Source organism: Rissa tridactyla, chromosome 7, assembly GCF_028500815.1.
Source record: "Rissa tridactyla isolate bRisTri1 chromosome 7, bRisTri1.patW.cur.20221130, whole genome shotgun sequence".
Classification (NCBI taxonomy): Eukaryota; Metazoa; Chordata; class Aves; order Charadriiformes; family Laridae; genus Rissa; species Rissa tridactyla.
Window position 1 is genome coordinate 55,155,787 of NC_071472.1, and position 12,546 is coordinate 55,168,332.

Sequence of the window (12,546 nt, forward strand, 5' to 3'; positions counted from 1 at the left end):
ATCCAACACATCCCCTTTATTCATTTAAAAAACATGGAAGAAAAGTAATAGGGAAAGTTTTAGCAATAAAAAAGGGATCCTGCTTAAAAATCTATAGAACTTGTCTAGCAACATAAACTGATTTCTTTGGGTTAGTGATGACCCCATACAAAACCCCAAATTCAGAACACTCACAGTGCAGGAGAGTCTGGCTACAGACCACTTTTCTACTTTAGGTTAAACTCTTCCCTTAGACTCATGTATCAGCTTCGACATAAGTAGAATACGTAGCCCTCACAGTAATATTTTCCTTAAATGGTAATGGATATGTTTTAGCTTTCAGACAGAAAAACACTCTGGGCCATGTTTGAAAGAACTCTAGGGTCACAGAGACTTATGGCTGACTCTTTAGAGCAAACTCAGAGCAGACTGCATAGCAGTTATACAAGCAATTAAGAAAAAAATCTCTTATTTGGCATTTCTCTATCAATATCTCTTGGGCCTGTGACGTGAAGGTCATTCACCGTTAAGCAGATAGAACGTACGCCAATGGGTTCTGCTTGGCTGAGATGAGACTTTCATGCTCCTGAATACAAAGCAATGAACAGTGTTTCCAGCTGTCCCTGAAAGGCCTCATCCTCTTCCCATCACAAAACTTGGCTCTTCAGCATCATCTTCCTTCTCTTCCTCCTCCTTGCTATCCTCTTCATCATCCTCGCTGCTGCCTCGCTCTTGAGATTGATCCGGTTCTAAAAACACAAACAGCAGGAATTGATAACATATTCCCATATGTCGCCCTTGTTAAGTATTTCACAACAAAATCGTCTCAGGTGCTAAGCAAACGTGTATTAGGTCACACTAATTAGTACGGACGGGTAACATATTCCCATGTGTCTTCCTTGTTAAGTATCTCACAACAAAGTAGTCCCAGATACTAAGGAAACACGTATCAGGTTATATTAATTCTACCGAGTGATGTGGAGCTCAGAATATCAAATTCTCCCTTGGAGAAGTATTCCCTTACCTCCAACGTTACCACTGTGCCAAGTCTGTCATTAAACAGCTTCACCTTCTGTGGAACATTATTTCAAACAGAGGCAGTCAAACACTAAAGTGAGAGATTATCTCACTCCCAATCTCACCTCTGCACGTCGGCATGAATTTTCAAGTATCTCACAGTACTGTTAAAGAATGCAGGCACTGGGAAGCCACGGGCAAAGCTCAGTGTATTTCTACACTTATCCAAGTTTACAGAAACTCCACAAGTTGCAATGAACAGGCAGCATTTACAGGCTGTTTGGTATACTGCAAGTACAGGAACTCATTAAGATATGCATAAGATTAATGAAGGTCACAGAAAACTTGTGAAGCCTGCTAAAAGACCAGAAAACACTTACTTTAAATTAAAGGATAATGAAAATTAGCTATGGCATAAAGTAGGACCTGAATCTAATAGCCATTCTTCTGCTTCCAGCAGCTCTCGCACTTTTACTGTTTCTCAGGCCAAGTCACACCCATACCCTGACCGGTTACATGTAGGATTTAGGCTTAGTGGTCTGATGCCACCGCGTGGTGAAGTTCTGTACTTTCATTTTTTATTAAGGGTCTGTACAATAATGCAACTTTAACAGCTGACCTTATTTACCGCCAACCTTTATTCTTAATGTTTTTTCCTACAACAAAGGTGAAAGATGACAACTCAGAGGTTTTATTTATTCATTCAAAAAGGAAGATAAATGCTTGCCTGCCACATCCAACAAATACGTTTCAATTAATTTAGGAAAAAACCCTCAGATCTCAACCCAGGGCGCACAAAAATAGAAAAATACAAGCCTGATCTCAGTAGACTAAAGATAGTTATTAGTGGCTTCTATCTCCACTGATTTGACTTTATTTTATTTTTAAAATAGAAAACCACAAACTGTGAAGAGCTAAGGACTGTTCTAAAGACAGGCGAGCTTGGATTCTGGCTTCCAGAAGATGATTTACTTGTGCAAAACAAAACCACTCCAGCCCAACAATCGGTACGTGGCAGTGCCTCAGCACGGTGCCAGTCCCTGATCCAGCTCTCGTCTCTCCCGGCCACTCCCTAAAGGGATGGGGATTCTGTTTTCTTCACTCAAAAGTGAGCGAAAGTATGTTGACTCATACCTAATTTCTCCTCCCAGTCACAATTCATAAACGATAGCTTTAAAAAAGAAACAGAGCCAAACCAAAACACCAAAAAACCCCGCTCTACTACATTCACTTGCTGTCACAAGTAAAATTAACCTAATGATTAATTTGTCCTCCCATGTTTATATGGGAGGCTGGCAATGGCTCAGTTGAAACAGATCCAATTTTGAAAAGCAAAGCAGAAATAAGGTGGAACTGTCAGACAAGTCACTGTTTTGGCAGAATTATCAGGAACTGTTGTAACTTTAAGACTGCAGAGTTAGCGTGCTTATCCACAAAGCTCTGTGCTAAGCTAAAATACACTTAGTGAAAAGAAGGAACAAGTATGCAAGAGTTTGAGCAAACAGTTACGCTGACATTGCTCAACATAAATTTTCAAGACTGCAGGAGAACAGAGGCAGTCAGGTTTTTCACGATTATTTCTATGTGGCATAAAATAGTCGTGTGGAACAGATGGCACCGTGGTGGCTCAATTTCTTACACACAAAATCATAACTCAGTTTCTTGCTGTCCAAGCTGTGCATTTTTTCCACCTGTTTTCCCATACGCATTCAAAATATACTTGGTAAAATAACACCCTTTAACAATATTGCCTTTTTTAGCAGAAGATGTTCTAAATCTGCAGTTTGTCAGAATCACTGGGGCAAAACATCCACAATCAACAAACTCTGATTCCAATGTTTGCTGTCCAAAATTTCCCCCAATTAAAGGCAAAATATTCACAAACAGCCAAGTTATTTGTAAGATTAAATCTCAACATAGATGGCTTTCAAAGAGGACTTTTGAAACATTAGCTAAAATAACAAGCTTAAGGCTCCTATCCATGTATCGAGAATGGTTGCGGTAGCAGGGTGGAACAAACCCTTCCAGGCTTCAATTACAGAAGAGAACTAAGTCTTGAGAAAAGAAAACTAAATCTCACTGACCTTTTTCCTGCTTCTTTTGTTCGAGTTTATTTTTCTTAGCTTGCAGTTTCTTCTCTTTTAACTTCTGGCTATAAAGCAAAGAAGAAAAGACTTATGCAAATCCAACATTGTAACGCTTCTGCACATTCATACACCGATAAAGGACATATTACAGACATCTTGGAAAAACAGACTTCAGCAGAGAAGTTCAATTTGAATTTGGCTTCAGCTGAAAATTCACGAGAGCAAACTTAGACTTATGATCAACAGAAACTTTTCTATGGTGGTTTTAGTCTAATGGACTTTTTTTTTTTTTAAAGTCTTGCATGACGCCATTGCAACCAAAACAATATGATATGCAAGAATCTCCAAGAACACAGAAGGAACAAAATGAAACTGCCCCTACATTTCAGCTACCTAGCCTAATAAACAAAAAGAGAAAATAGTGTCAAAACCCAGACTGCTGGAACTGAACATTGGAAAAAAAAAAAGAAAACTATGTCATCACCAGTAATACGTACTTTAATTGAAAAAAATAATGCAGTATGCTTTGACCTTCACCTTTGGCTGTACTTAATCAATATGTTGGGCCCTAGGAGTGACATTAGGGGTAAGAGGGAATTTGAGTTCGTATGACCCAGTTCGATTTGCCTGTCAAAGGTAACCAGGCAGTCTAATGGCAGACACAGGGCAGAGCAATCTGGGATTCATCTTCCTCTCTCAACACCATAAATGAATTCTCTTGAAACAGAGGGTGAAATACTGTGCCTGTTAGGTCAGGACAGAAAAGAAAGGGTGGTGAGGGATGTTAGAGGGGCTCCTATAGGGCAAAGCTGCTTGGGACCTACACCATTAGACTACAGAAGGGGGACAAGGCGGCGTTGGGAGTGTTTAGGCAGCATTTGCTGTTTGAACAGTTGTTCTTCATCTCAGCCAGGGAGAAGGCAGCTGGCCAGATCTAACTTGCTGGCCATCTGTTGGACCACACTAAATTAAAGTAAGATGGCAGCAGTGTTTGTGTTGTGCACTTTTGTGCTAATATGCCAGTGAGTCACTATGCACAGGCCTTTCAGCAGCGGCTCCCAGCTATAAGACACAAACCCCCATTCTCAAAGAAGCAAGAGAGAGGCTGCTCAGGGCCAGACCCTCCGAAAGAGCCGAGCCGTGATACCCTGCTATTTATGAAAGGTATGGCGGATACAGACCGTGGAATTTAAATTCTTGTATCGCTGCATTACAACGCTCACACTATTTATTGAAAGCATCAAACTTTTAACTGTTTCACTTTGTCTAAAACTTCAGAGAAGGATGGATTTAATATTTTTAAATTTTTCCATCTAACTTACTACACCTGCCAGACATTTCAATGAGGTAGGCAGAAGCGGCTACTGATTTTAACAATACTGCACTCATCAGTGGCCTCTTCAGTATTCACAGACTGAATTTGACTAGTCACACTGACCGTCACACGCAGGACAGCATGAGGCCCCACCACGCTCTGCTAGTCCAAATCCATACGTGCACCCATTAAGCAGTACCCATTTTTGCACTTAAGCTGCTTGGTGTCAGCTGTTCCAGATATTTATTTAAGCCAGATGTAAATAGAAACCTTTCCTGACATTGTTATAACAAATATACAGTAAGACACATTGCACTCAACACCACCATGTCAGCAAAAGCTGCTCAACCAGTCAAAAGTTATCCTGCTAGCGATGGCACGGAAAATAAACCACGCCAGCAAAGCCTGTCAAGTTTACAGCCACCTTTAGAAACCAAACAATGACATTAACAAAATTAATTTCCACAGCCAGACTTCTCAGCTGATAGATGTAGACACAGAACAATAGCATTTATCCAAAGCATGCAGCTACAGATGAGGCACAGGGTATGAGGGTTGCCACGTCAAGCCTCCTGGGAACAATCTGCCCTTACCGCTTCCTTCTGCGTTTTGCTGTTTGTTCTTCTGCAATCATCTTATTCCTCTCCAGTTTCTTCTGGAATTCCTCATCTAGTCTTTGCTGTAATTGATCACACGTCATACTTTGGTCACAATCTAAATTAAAATACTTCTTTTCAAAGTCATGTCCTTTTAGGGAGGAGTCTTTTAGCAAAATACAGAAGGGAGCTTTGCCAGATTTTGTCTGGCTACTTCTTTATACAAAAGCCATATTTCTAGGGATGACTTCTGTACAGACAGCATTTTTAACCTGCAGCCTGAGCCAAACACTGAAGTCTTTAGAGGGAGGAATCCTCACCAAAACAGATGAGGAAGGTTGGACTTCTGCCCTAAAGAATGTTTCAGTAAAGCAAGAGAATAATTTGAGACTCAAACATTAACATATGGATCAAAGGACTCTTCTTGGCCGAGAGACAGTATAACAATAATGCTCTCTGAAAGAGGTGCTATTCTACTCGACCAAGACTTAAAAGAGAGTGATCTGGACTCTGTGCACAGGGACTTGCTTTGATTCTGTCTCTGCAAGACAGTGGTATTAGGGATTTCCAGTTTTTAAAGCATTTTCAGTCCAACCTGAGAACACAAACATTCACGTGCAGTCGTACTGTGTGCTAGGACCTCAGTGAACAGAGAAGATGGAGCATGTCTGACACAAAGCACCAAATGTTTCAATATTGACAAAGACGCCACATATCACATATTCCTACATTTTTCCTCTGATAAGGGGTGATTTGGAACCGAATTATTTGTACATGACTTTAAAAGAAAAAAAGATTTGCAATGAACAACAAATAGTTGGGGGTGGGGGGGAATTACAAAAAGTCCTGCTGACCTTCTCAGCCATGGCATCCATGAAATCTTGCCTCTGGTACTCTCGCCGACGAAGATGCCGGTACACATGAAACTCCCCACTCCCAGCTCCAGCACTGGAACCTACAATAAAGAAGAGTTAGTCTGCTAGAAAATAATATTTACTACATGCTCACAAATGACTACAGCTAGATGCTGAGGGACAGGACATATGAAAGGGCACTGTAAGATGAAAATCTGCTAACAACACACAGTGTGTCACCATTTTATATAAGCTCAAATCACTCACAAGCGAAAGCCAAAGCGAGCTGCAAAACCATGCGCTTACGGTTCACTGGAGTTTCTACCGCTCAGTCACTCCCCTAGAGAGAATCCAGTCTTAGCTGGACATTGAGGCAGTAAAAGAACTAGAGATCAAATGCACACCCCATTCTTTTATAGGCAGAGATGATCTAAAACATCCTACTGAGGCTGCTTCTCACTAATTTTCAGCATGTCATACAAAAAATAAAGGTCAACAGAAAGGCGATAAATCCCATCATATTATACTTTCCCATGCAAGACAGATACCACTGACAGTTTTTGACCGTTTCTTCATAAACGAAATCCCTATAGCGCTCTCTTCCTGGCATCAGTCTGCACGTTGAAGTCTCACAGGAGCTTTCAACACCTCACTCCATTCTCTTCCTCTGTCTCCTGAGCCATTTCTGAACGCAAAGCATGCCTCAAAGATGACACCTAGTAATTAAAACATGGCAGCTGGGACTGCAGCAGGGGTGCTCTTGATACCAACAGAATCCCAGCACGTCAGGTGCTCCCAGAAAAACAAGACAGTTCAACTCAAGCACGCGGCAAAGCCATGACGGAATTACAACAAGCAACACAGTTTCTTCCGAAGGGTATAAAAGCTTTAGTCCAAGATCAATTATTCTGAAATAATAAGTCAGCCTCTAGAAAGGAGGATCATTAATAAGGATGAAGGTCCCAAAGAAAGACAAAACTTCTACATGCAGATAGAATTTATACCACAACTGCTAAATTCAATCCCTGCAGGTAGAAGTGAAGTGTAAGCAGAATACTTGTGTCAGGTTCCTTGCACAGCTGCCAGCTCCCTACCTGACCACGTACAATCAAACCCACTGAACGTGTTTGCTTCTCACTGACTGAGATTCAGACTCAAAACAGTCAGAAGAGGGACTTCATGTTTCTGAGCTTCCAGAGCGCTCTCAGATCCTTAGAAAGGGCAGATTTACTTATCATCATTTACTTGTCATTGCCAGAGCAGCAGCTTATTTCACTGCATGCAGTCCATGTGCTGGAGTGCCACAGGCATTGTTTACTTTGCGTTATGACAACGAGCGGAAAAGTGGAACCCAAGAACCAAATAAAACTTGGAAAAGCAACTCTTGAATCACATTTTATACCTCTTTTCTCCAGCAAAATGAGCAACAACAGAAAATCACCTTGGCCTTTTCTGTTAAACATTTTTCTAAGTTTAATGTAGCTGACCCTACAGTTATCTGAATAATAGTATCTTTACCCATGACATCTCTAACAAACTCCGGGGGAGGTCGTGGTGCCCATTCATTCAGTTTTTCAGGAATTGGTACAGTCTTTTCCTGCAAGAACAAACCAACCAGTCATCAGTATCTTCTAGGAGCAAAGTCTGCAATTTTAACACATTGTTGAAAGGTGGTGTATGTCTGACAACAGCCTCTTCCATCAGCTGACAGATTTCAGGAGCACAGCTTTAGTAATTTCTTCATGCATAGGGATCAGGAGCAGGCAGAAAACAAGAATCAGGAGGCATCCTCTCTTTCCCTCACATTCAGGCCTGCAGGTCAACAAACCCCAGGAGGACTGGGAATGTCTGTGCTTCTTTGCAGTATGGAAACTAGAAGGAAGCAAGCCAGCACCTCCAAGCACTCGCAGAAACTGAGTATACTCCCACTACCAGTGGTCTGGGAAGACATGAAAGGCATTTGTGCACCTTCCATGCCAGGTCTACAGAGGACAGGGAAGAGCAGGGAAGGGAGAACACATGGTGCAAGGTCAGAGGAAGAACGTGGTGCGGCGAAGTCTCAGCCTCCTCCAGCGCACACACACAGAGGGAGGGCAAGAGTCTCCACCTGGCAAACGCCTCCTCCTCAGGACAAGGATCAAAACACCCAGTTAGAGGAATCAGGGTCATTCTTCCGCCCCCCTCAAATTAAAAACAGTGTGCAGAGGAACAACCAGCTGGGAGAGCACTGGGGGGCCAGTCTTCCCCTCCGGATCCCCAGGGATGGGTTTCTCTCCTCAGGGCACCCTGGGGAAGATGGACCCCTCTCCCCTCACGGCACCCGGTTGTGTGTGTGCGGGGGGGGGTGTGTGTGTGTGGGGTTCAGCCCCTCTCCCCTGACAGAGCCCGGGGGTGGTGGGGATCGGTCCCTCCCCCCTCACGGACCCGGGAAGGAGAATAGGGGAATCAGTCCCTCTCCCCTCAGGGACCCGGGGAGGAGGAAGGCGGAAGGGGGTTCGGTCCGTCTCCCCTCACAGAACCGGGGAGGAGGAAGGCGGGGTGTGTGGGGGGTGGGGTGTTTCGGTCCGTCTCCCCTCACAGAACCGCGGAGGAGAAAGGGAGGGTTCGGTCCCTCTCCCCTTACGGACCCGGGAAGGAGGAAGGCGGGGGTCGGTCCCTCTCCCCTCACGGACCCCGGGGAAGTGGCGGTCTCGGTCTCCCTCTCCCCTGACAGACCCGCCGCCCGGGGCCAGGGCCCGGCGGGTGCCCTCACCGGGTTCCTCATGAGCCGCTCGAGGCGGAGGCGCTGCTCCTCGGCGGCGCTCCGCGGGATGACAAGCGGCTGCGGCTCCTTGCGGGGCCGGGGCGGCCGCGGGGCCGAGGGCGCCGCCATGTTGCAGCCGCCTACGCGCCCCGCCCCTACGTCACGGTACGTCACGCCGCGCGACGCGCCCGGCCTGCGTGGCCGCCACCGCCTGTCATGGCGGCGGGTGGGGAGAGTACACGGTGGATAAGGGAACCCCGCGGGGAAACTGGCGTCCGGCCGGCCCGGCGGGCACCTGCGGCATGGCGGGGGCTGGCAGGGGAAAGCAAGCAGCGGCCGAGGGTGGAAGGGCCCAGGCGCGGCCTTGCTGGGGCTGGAGTGGGGCCTTGCCACACCTCGCCCCAGTCCCAGCTCTGGCTGTGGGGGCCGCTTCCCCCGAAAGCTGCGTTCGCTGGAGCCCGGGTATCCCCCGTCCCCTCAAGCACGTTCTCCGGGCTGGAGCATGTGCAGCCTGTCCCCAACAGGACCCCTTAAGGGACCCCTTAGCAAGGGAGTGCTGGTGAGGGATCTGGAGCACAAGTCTTGTGAGGAGCGGCTGGGGGTGTTAAAGGACGCTGAGGGGAGACCTTCTCGCTCTCTACAGCTCCCTGAAAGGAGGGGGTAGCCACGGGGAGTTGGTCTTTTCTCCCAAGGAACGGGCGATAGGACAAGAGGAAATGGCCTCAAGTTGTGCCAGGGGAGGTTTAGATGGGATATTAGGAAAAATTTCTTCACTGAAAGGGTTGTTAAGCATTGGAACAGGCTGCCCAGGGAAGTGGTGGAATCGCTATCCCTGGAGATACTTAAAAGCTGGGCAGACATGGTGCTGGGGGACATGGTTTAGTGGTAGTTTTGGCAGTGTTGGGTTGATGGCTGGACTCGATCTGAAAGGTCCCTTCTGACCTAGACGATTCTATGATCCTATGATCTGCCAGGCTCCAGCCTCAGCCCTGATGGCAGAGCTCCGAGGAGGGTGAAAATTCAGTGCATTTCACACTGACACCCTCAGCCCTGCCAAATCCCTTCCCCGTGACAGTGTAAGCGATACGGGACTTCCTAGTGCCTCCCCGGCAGGCTGCCTGCGCCATCTGTTCGTGTCACTTTGGTAATTAAGCAGCGCTGCCCGCGGGCTTTGTCCGCTGACAGTGATGAACGGCAGCGTGATTCCCCACGGCGCGGCCTTGCCAGGCGCCGGAGGGGCAGGCAGGTAGCGGAGGGGGAAGCTGTGCCGTCTGCATTCATATTCACTCCTGGGTTTTGCAGGAACGGTGCCTGGACCAGCCGAGGGCTTGTATGCCCAGATCCACAGAGGGAGCTGTGAGTGGGGAAGAGGAGCCGGAGCTGGCTGCGATACAGGCTTCCTCTGCAAGCCAAATTTTTTGTCAAGCCACTGTTACCTTACAGAAATGGCATGGCATGTGCTTGGGCAGTGCGTGCGTCAGAGAATTAGCTAGTAAAGGTCATCTGCAATGGAAGAGGGGCATAAGCCTTTGTGTGGTTTATGGAGGTAAGCTGGAGAGGTGAAGCTGGACTCCGGGTTTCAGACAGCTTCGTGCTGTGCATGTGGAGAGAGTGGCAGAAAGGGGGACAGAGAGGCTGGGAATGGCTCCTTCTGAGATTTATGGGTCATTTGTATGACCTGAATTTATTAAGCCCCTATGCTTTTCCCCCTTCTGTGAAGAAAATCGGAGCTGATCCTCAGGTTCAGCCCTGTGTTTACAAAAGACTTTTCAACCTCTGCTGAGGTTGCTATGGAAATGGTGCTAGTTTATGCCTCGTGTTTGTCTTACCAACCTGATTTGTAAAAGAATGGTGTGAATTTAGTGTTGGCTGAGTTCCCAGCTGGCCGCGCTGGCCTTGGAAGGCATCCTTGCAGTTACAGCCCTGGCTGGAGCAATGCAAACAGCTTCCCTCGTGCTGTCTCCCAGCTCAGGAGCTCCTGTGCCCGCAGGTCTCCCAGCCTTGGGTCCTATTCAGCCCACTGGGACAGAAACCAGAGAGCGCCAGCCTGTACTCAGCCCCTGCCGGGGAGGCACTGTCTCTCTTTGCAGCCGCTGGGGCAACTACATGCCCCTGTCCCCTCTCAGTCACTGCAGAACAGGTTTTAGAAGCAGAGTTGCTGCAAACCTGTTGAGTTTCCTCTTCTCTCTGCTCTGCTGAGTCCCGAGCACAGCACAGGCCAGTTTAGCTCACTAGCCCATAAGGTGTCACCTCGTTTCTTCCTCCTTGCTGCCATGGCCACCAAAACACAGCTTCCAAAAGCGGGAACATGAGTGATGAGCTGTCAGGTCTCAGCGCTCTCGTGCCAGTCCCCATGAGAGGAAGGCAGCATGGCAGCCGTGCCCGCAGACATTGCGACAGCTCGAGGTCTGCGGGGAGCAGCTGGTCAGCTCAGTTCTCTTGCCTGAAGCGTGGCTTGTGCCAGCGACAGCTCACAGCCCTGAGGAATAGTGGGCAGTTGCCTGTCGTCCAGCAGAGCCCACGCAAAGAGCGCGGGGAAAGAGACCTGGGAGTATCTCGCTCTCAAACTACACATCTAGGGAATTAGTGCAGACTCTTGCTGTATTATGCACGTGTTACTTTTATGATGTATCTGGGGAGAGGGGACGAGACTGTTACCTGGGTCATAAAAAGATAGGAAGTATTTCATCATGCCATTAAAAAATACAAAGCCCACGGAATGACAGTGCTGGTCTGCCATCTGGATGTTACCAGGCTTATTGGGGACAGGGATTTGCATTAGAACAGCGCAAAACAAACATAAAACTCAGCTCCCTGATCTGTAGCAAAGCAGCTCCTTTGTGTTTCAGAGCAGAGGCATTCTGAGGGGGTTTCCTACCAAAAAGGATCCTTCTGGACACACCGTAAGCCTTTGCTAAGACCGACCCTGCACGTCAGGCAGGCGGGAGCAGCCGTGGCCAGCTCAAACCCCTGCATGAAACGTGGGAGGCTGTGCTGCTGAAATCCCAGCACATTTTTGCCCTCATTATAGTATTATGCAGGTACTATGAAGTACCTGCCAGGGTGCAGCTCAGCGTCCCCGCAGCCCAGTCCCGCTCTGTCCCCAGGCAGAGGACCTCGCTGGCACACAGTCCAGCCCAGCCCATGCGCTGAGGCTCCTTTTCCCTTGTTTCACTACTAGATTTCTGCGTTTGATGCAAAGGGCTTTTGCGTCCTGCCCCTGCCCTCCCAGGAACCCTGTGAAAGGAAGGGAAAGCATGTTTTCCAGCAAGATTAACATTGTAATTAGTCAATTTGCTAATATGCTGAGGTGTGAATGGCTTACGGGGAGGCAGGAGGAGCAGCTGTCCCGCAGGCACAGCCCTCAGAGCCTGCCTTGTGGGCAATGGAGGACTCCATACGGAGGGGCTGTCACCTCCCCAGCTCCTGATGGATGAGCTCTCCAGGAGCGGGGAAGAGGCTCTGGAGGCTTTTTGGAGAGGGAATGTTTTTGTGAATGGATCATGACACAACCACGGCCCGACTGCAGAGCTGAGCAGCTCCCTCCACACCCCCACCTCCCAAAAGCCATGTGTTAGCTGCGTCTGGAAGCCGTGTCTGTCACGCTGCTTAGCTGTGACAGTACTGTCTGGGACAACCTACCAGTTTTCCCGGGGGATCCTCAGCAGAAGAGAGCACACTAGAAAGGCATACAACAGTAGAGCGTGAGGCACTGCCTCCCAGGAGAGACAACGGCATGGGAGGGGGGGAATTACACGCTACGGGGAACTCGGCTGCGAGGAGCTGTTAGCACAGGCCTTTGGCTAGGGAGGTCCATCGTCACTCCCCAGGGCCGCTAATTCACCGTTCTCTGCGCTGCTTCAGGGATGGAGGCGTTCCGACTTGCACCGGTGACAAACCAGACAAAGAAAATAATGGACTGGGAGGAGAGGAAACCCTGCCTTGTGCAGCCTGG

General features: G+C 47.8%; 1 protein-coding gene across 1 annotated transcript; it reads right to left on the reverse strand.

Moving 5' to 3' along the window:
- Position 1: 1 nt before the first annotated feature.
- On the reverse strand, positions 2–8,741 carry PRKRIP1 (PRKR interacting protein 1). The gene is made up of 6 exons (XM_054207809.1): positions 8,601–8,741; positions 7,367–7,445; positions 5,849–5,949; positions 4,992–5,077; positions 3,081–3,148; positions 2–728 (listed from the first exon to the last, which is right to left on the reverse strand). Exons 1-6 carry the CDS (start codon positions 8,718–8,720, stop codon positions 613–615), a joined length of 570 nt encoding a protein of 189 aa, XP_054063784.1. The 5' UTR covers positions 8,721–8,741; the 3' UTR covers positions 2–612.
- Positions 8,742–12,546: the final 3,805 nt, after the last annotated feature.

Bases quoted from the DNA above. Each gene is read 5' to 3' on its own strand.
- PRKRIP1 (XM_054207809.1), bottom strand. From the start codon at position 8,720: ATGGCGGCGCCCTCGGCCCCGCGGCCGCCCCGGCCCCGCAAGGAGCCG. The intron at 5,078-5,848 runs GTCAGCAGGACT...GATCAATTACAG, and splicing joins TGGATGCCATGGCTGAGAAG to CAAAGACTAGATGAGGAATT. The intron at 3,149-4,991 runs GTAAGGGCAGAT...TTTGCTTTATAG, and splicing joins GCAAAACGCAGAAGGAAGCG to CCAGAAGTTAAAAGAGAAGA.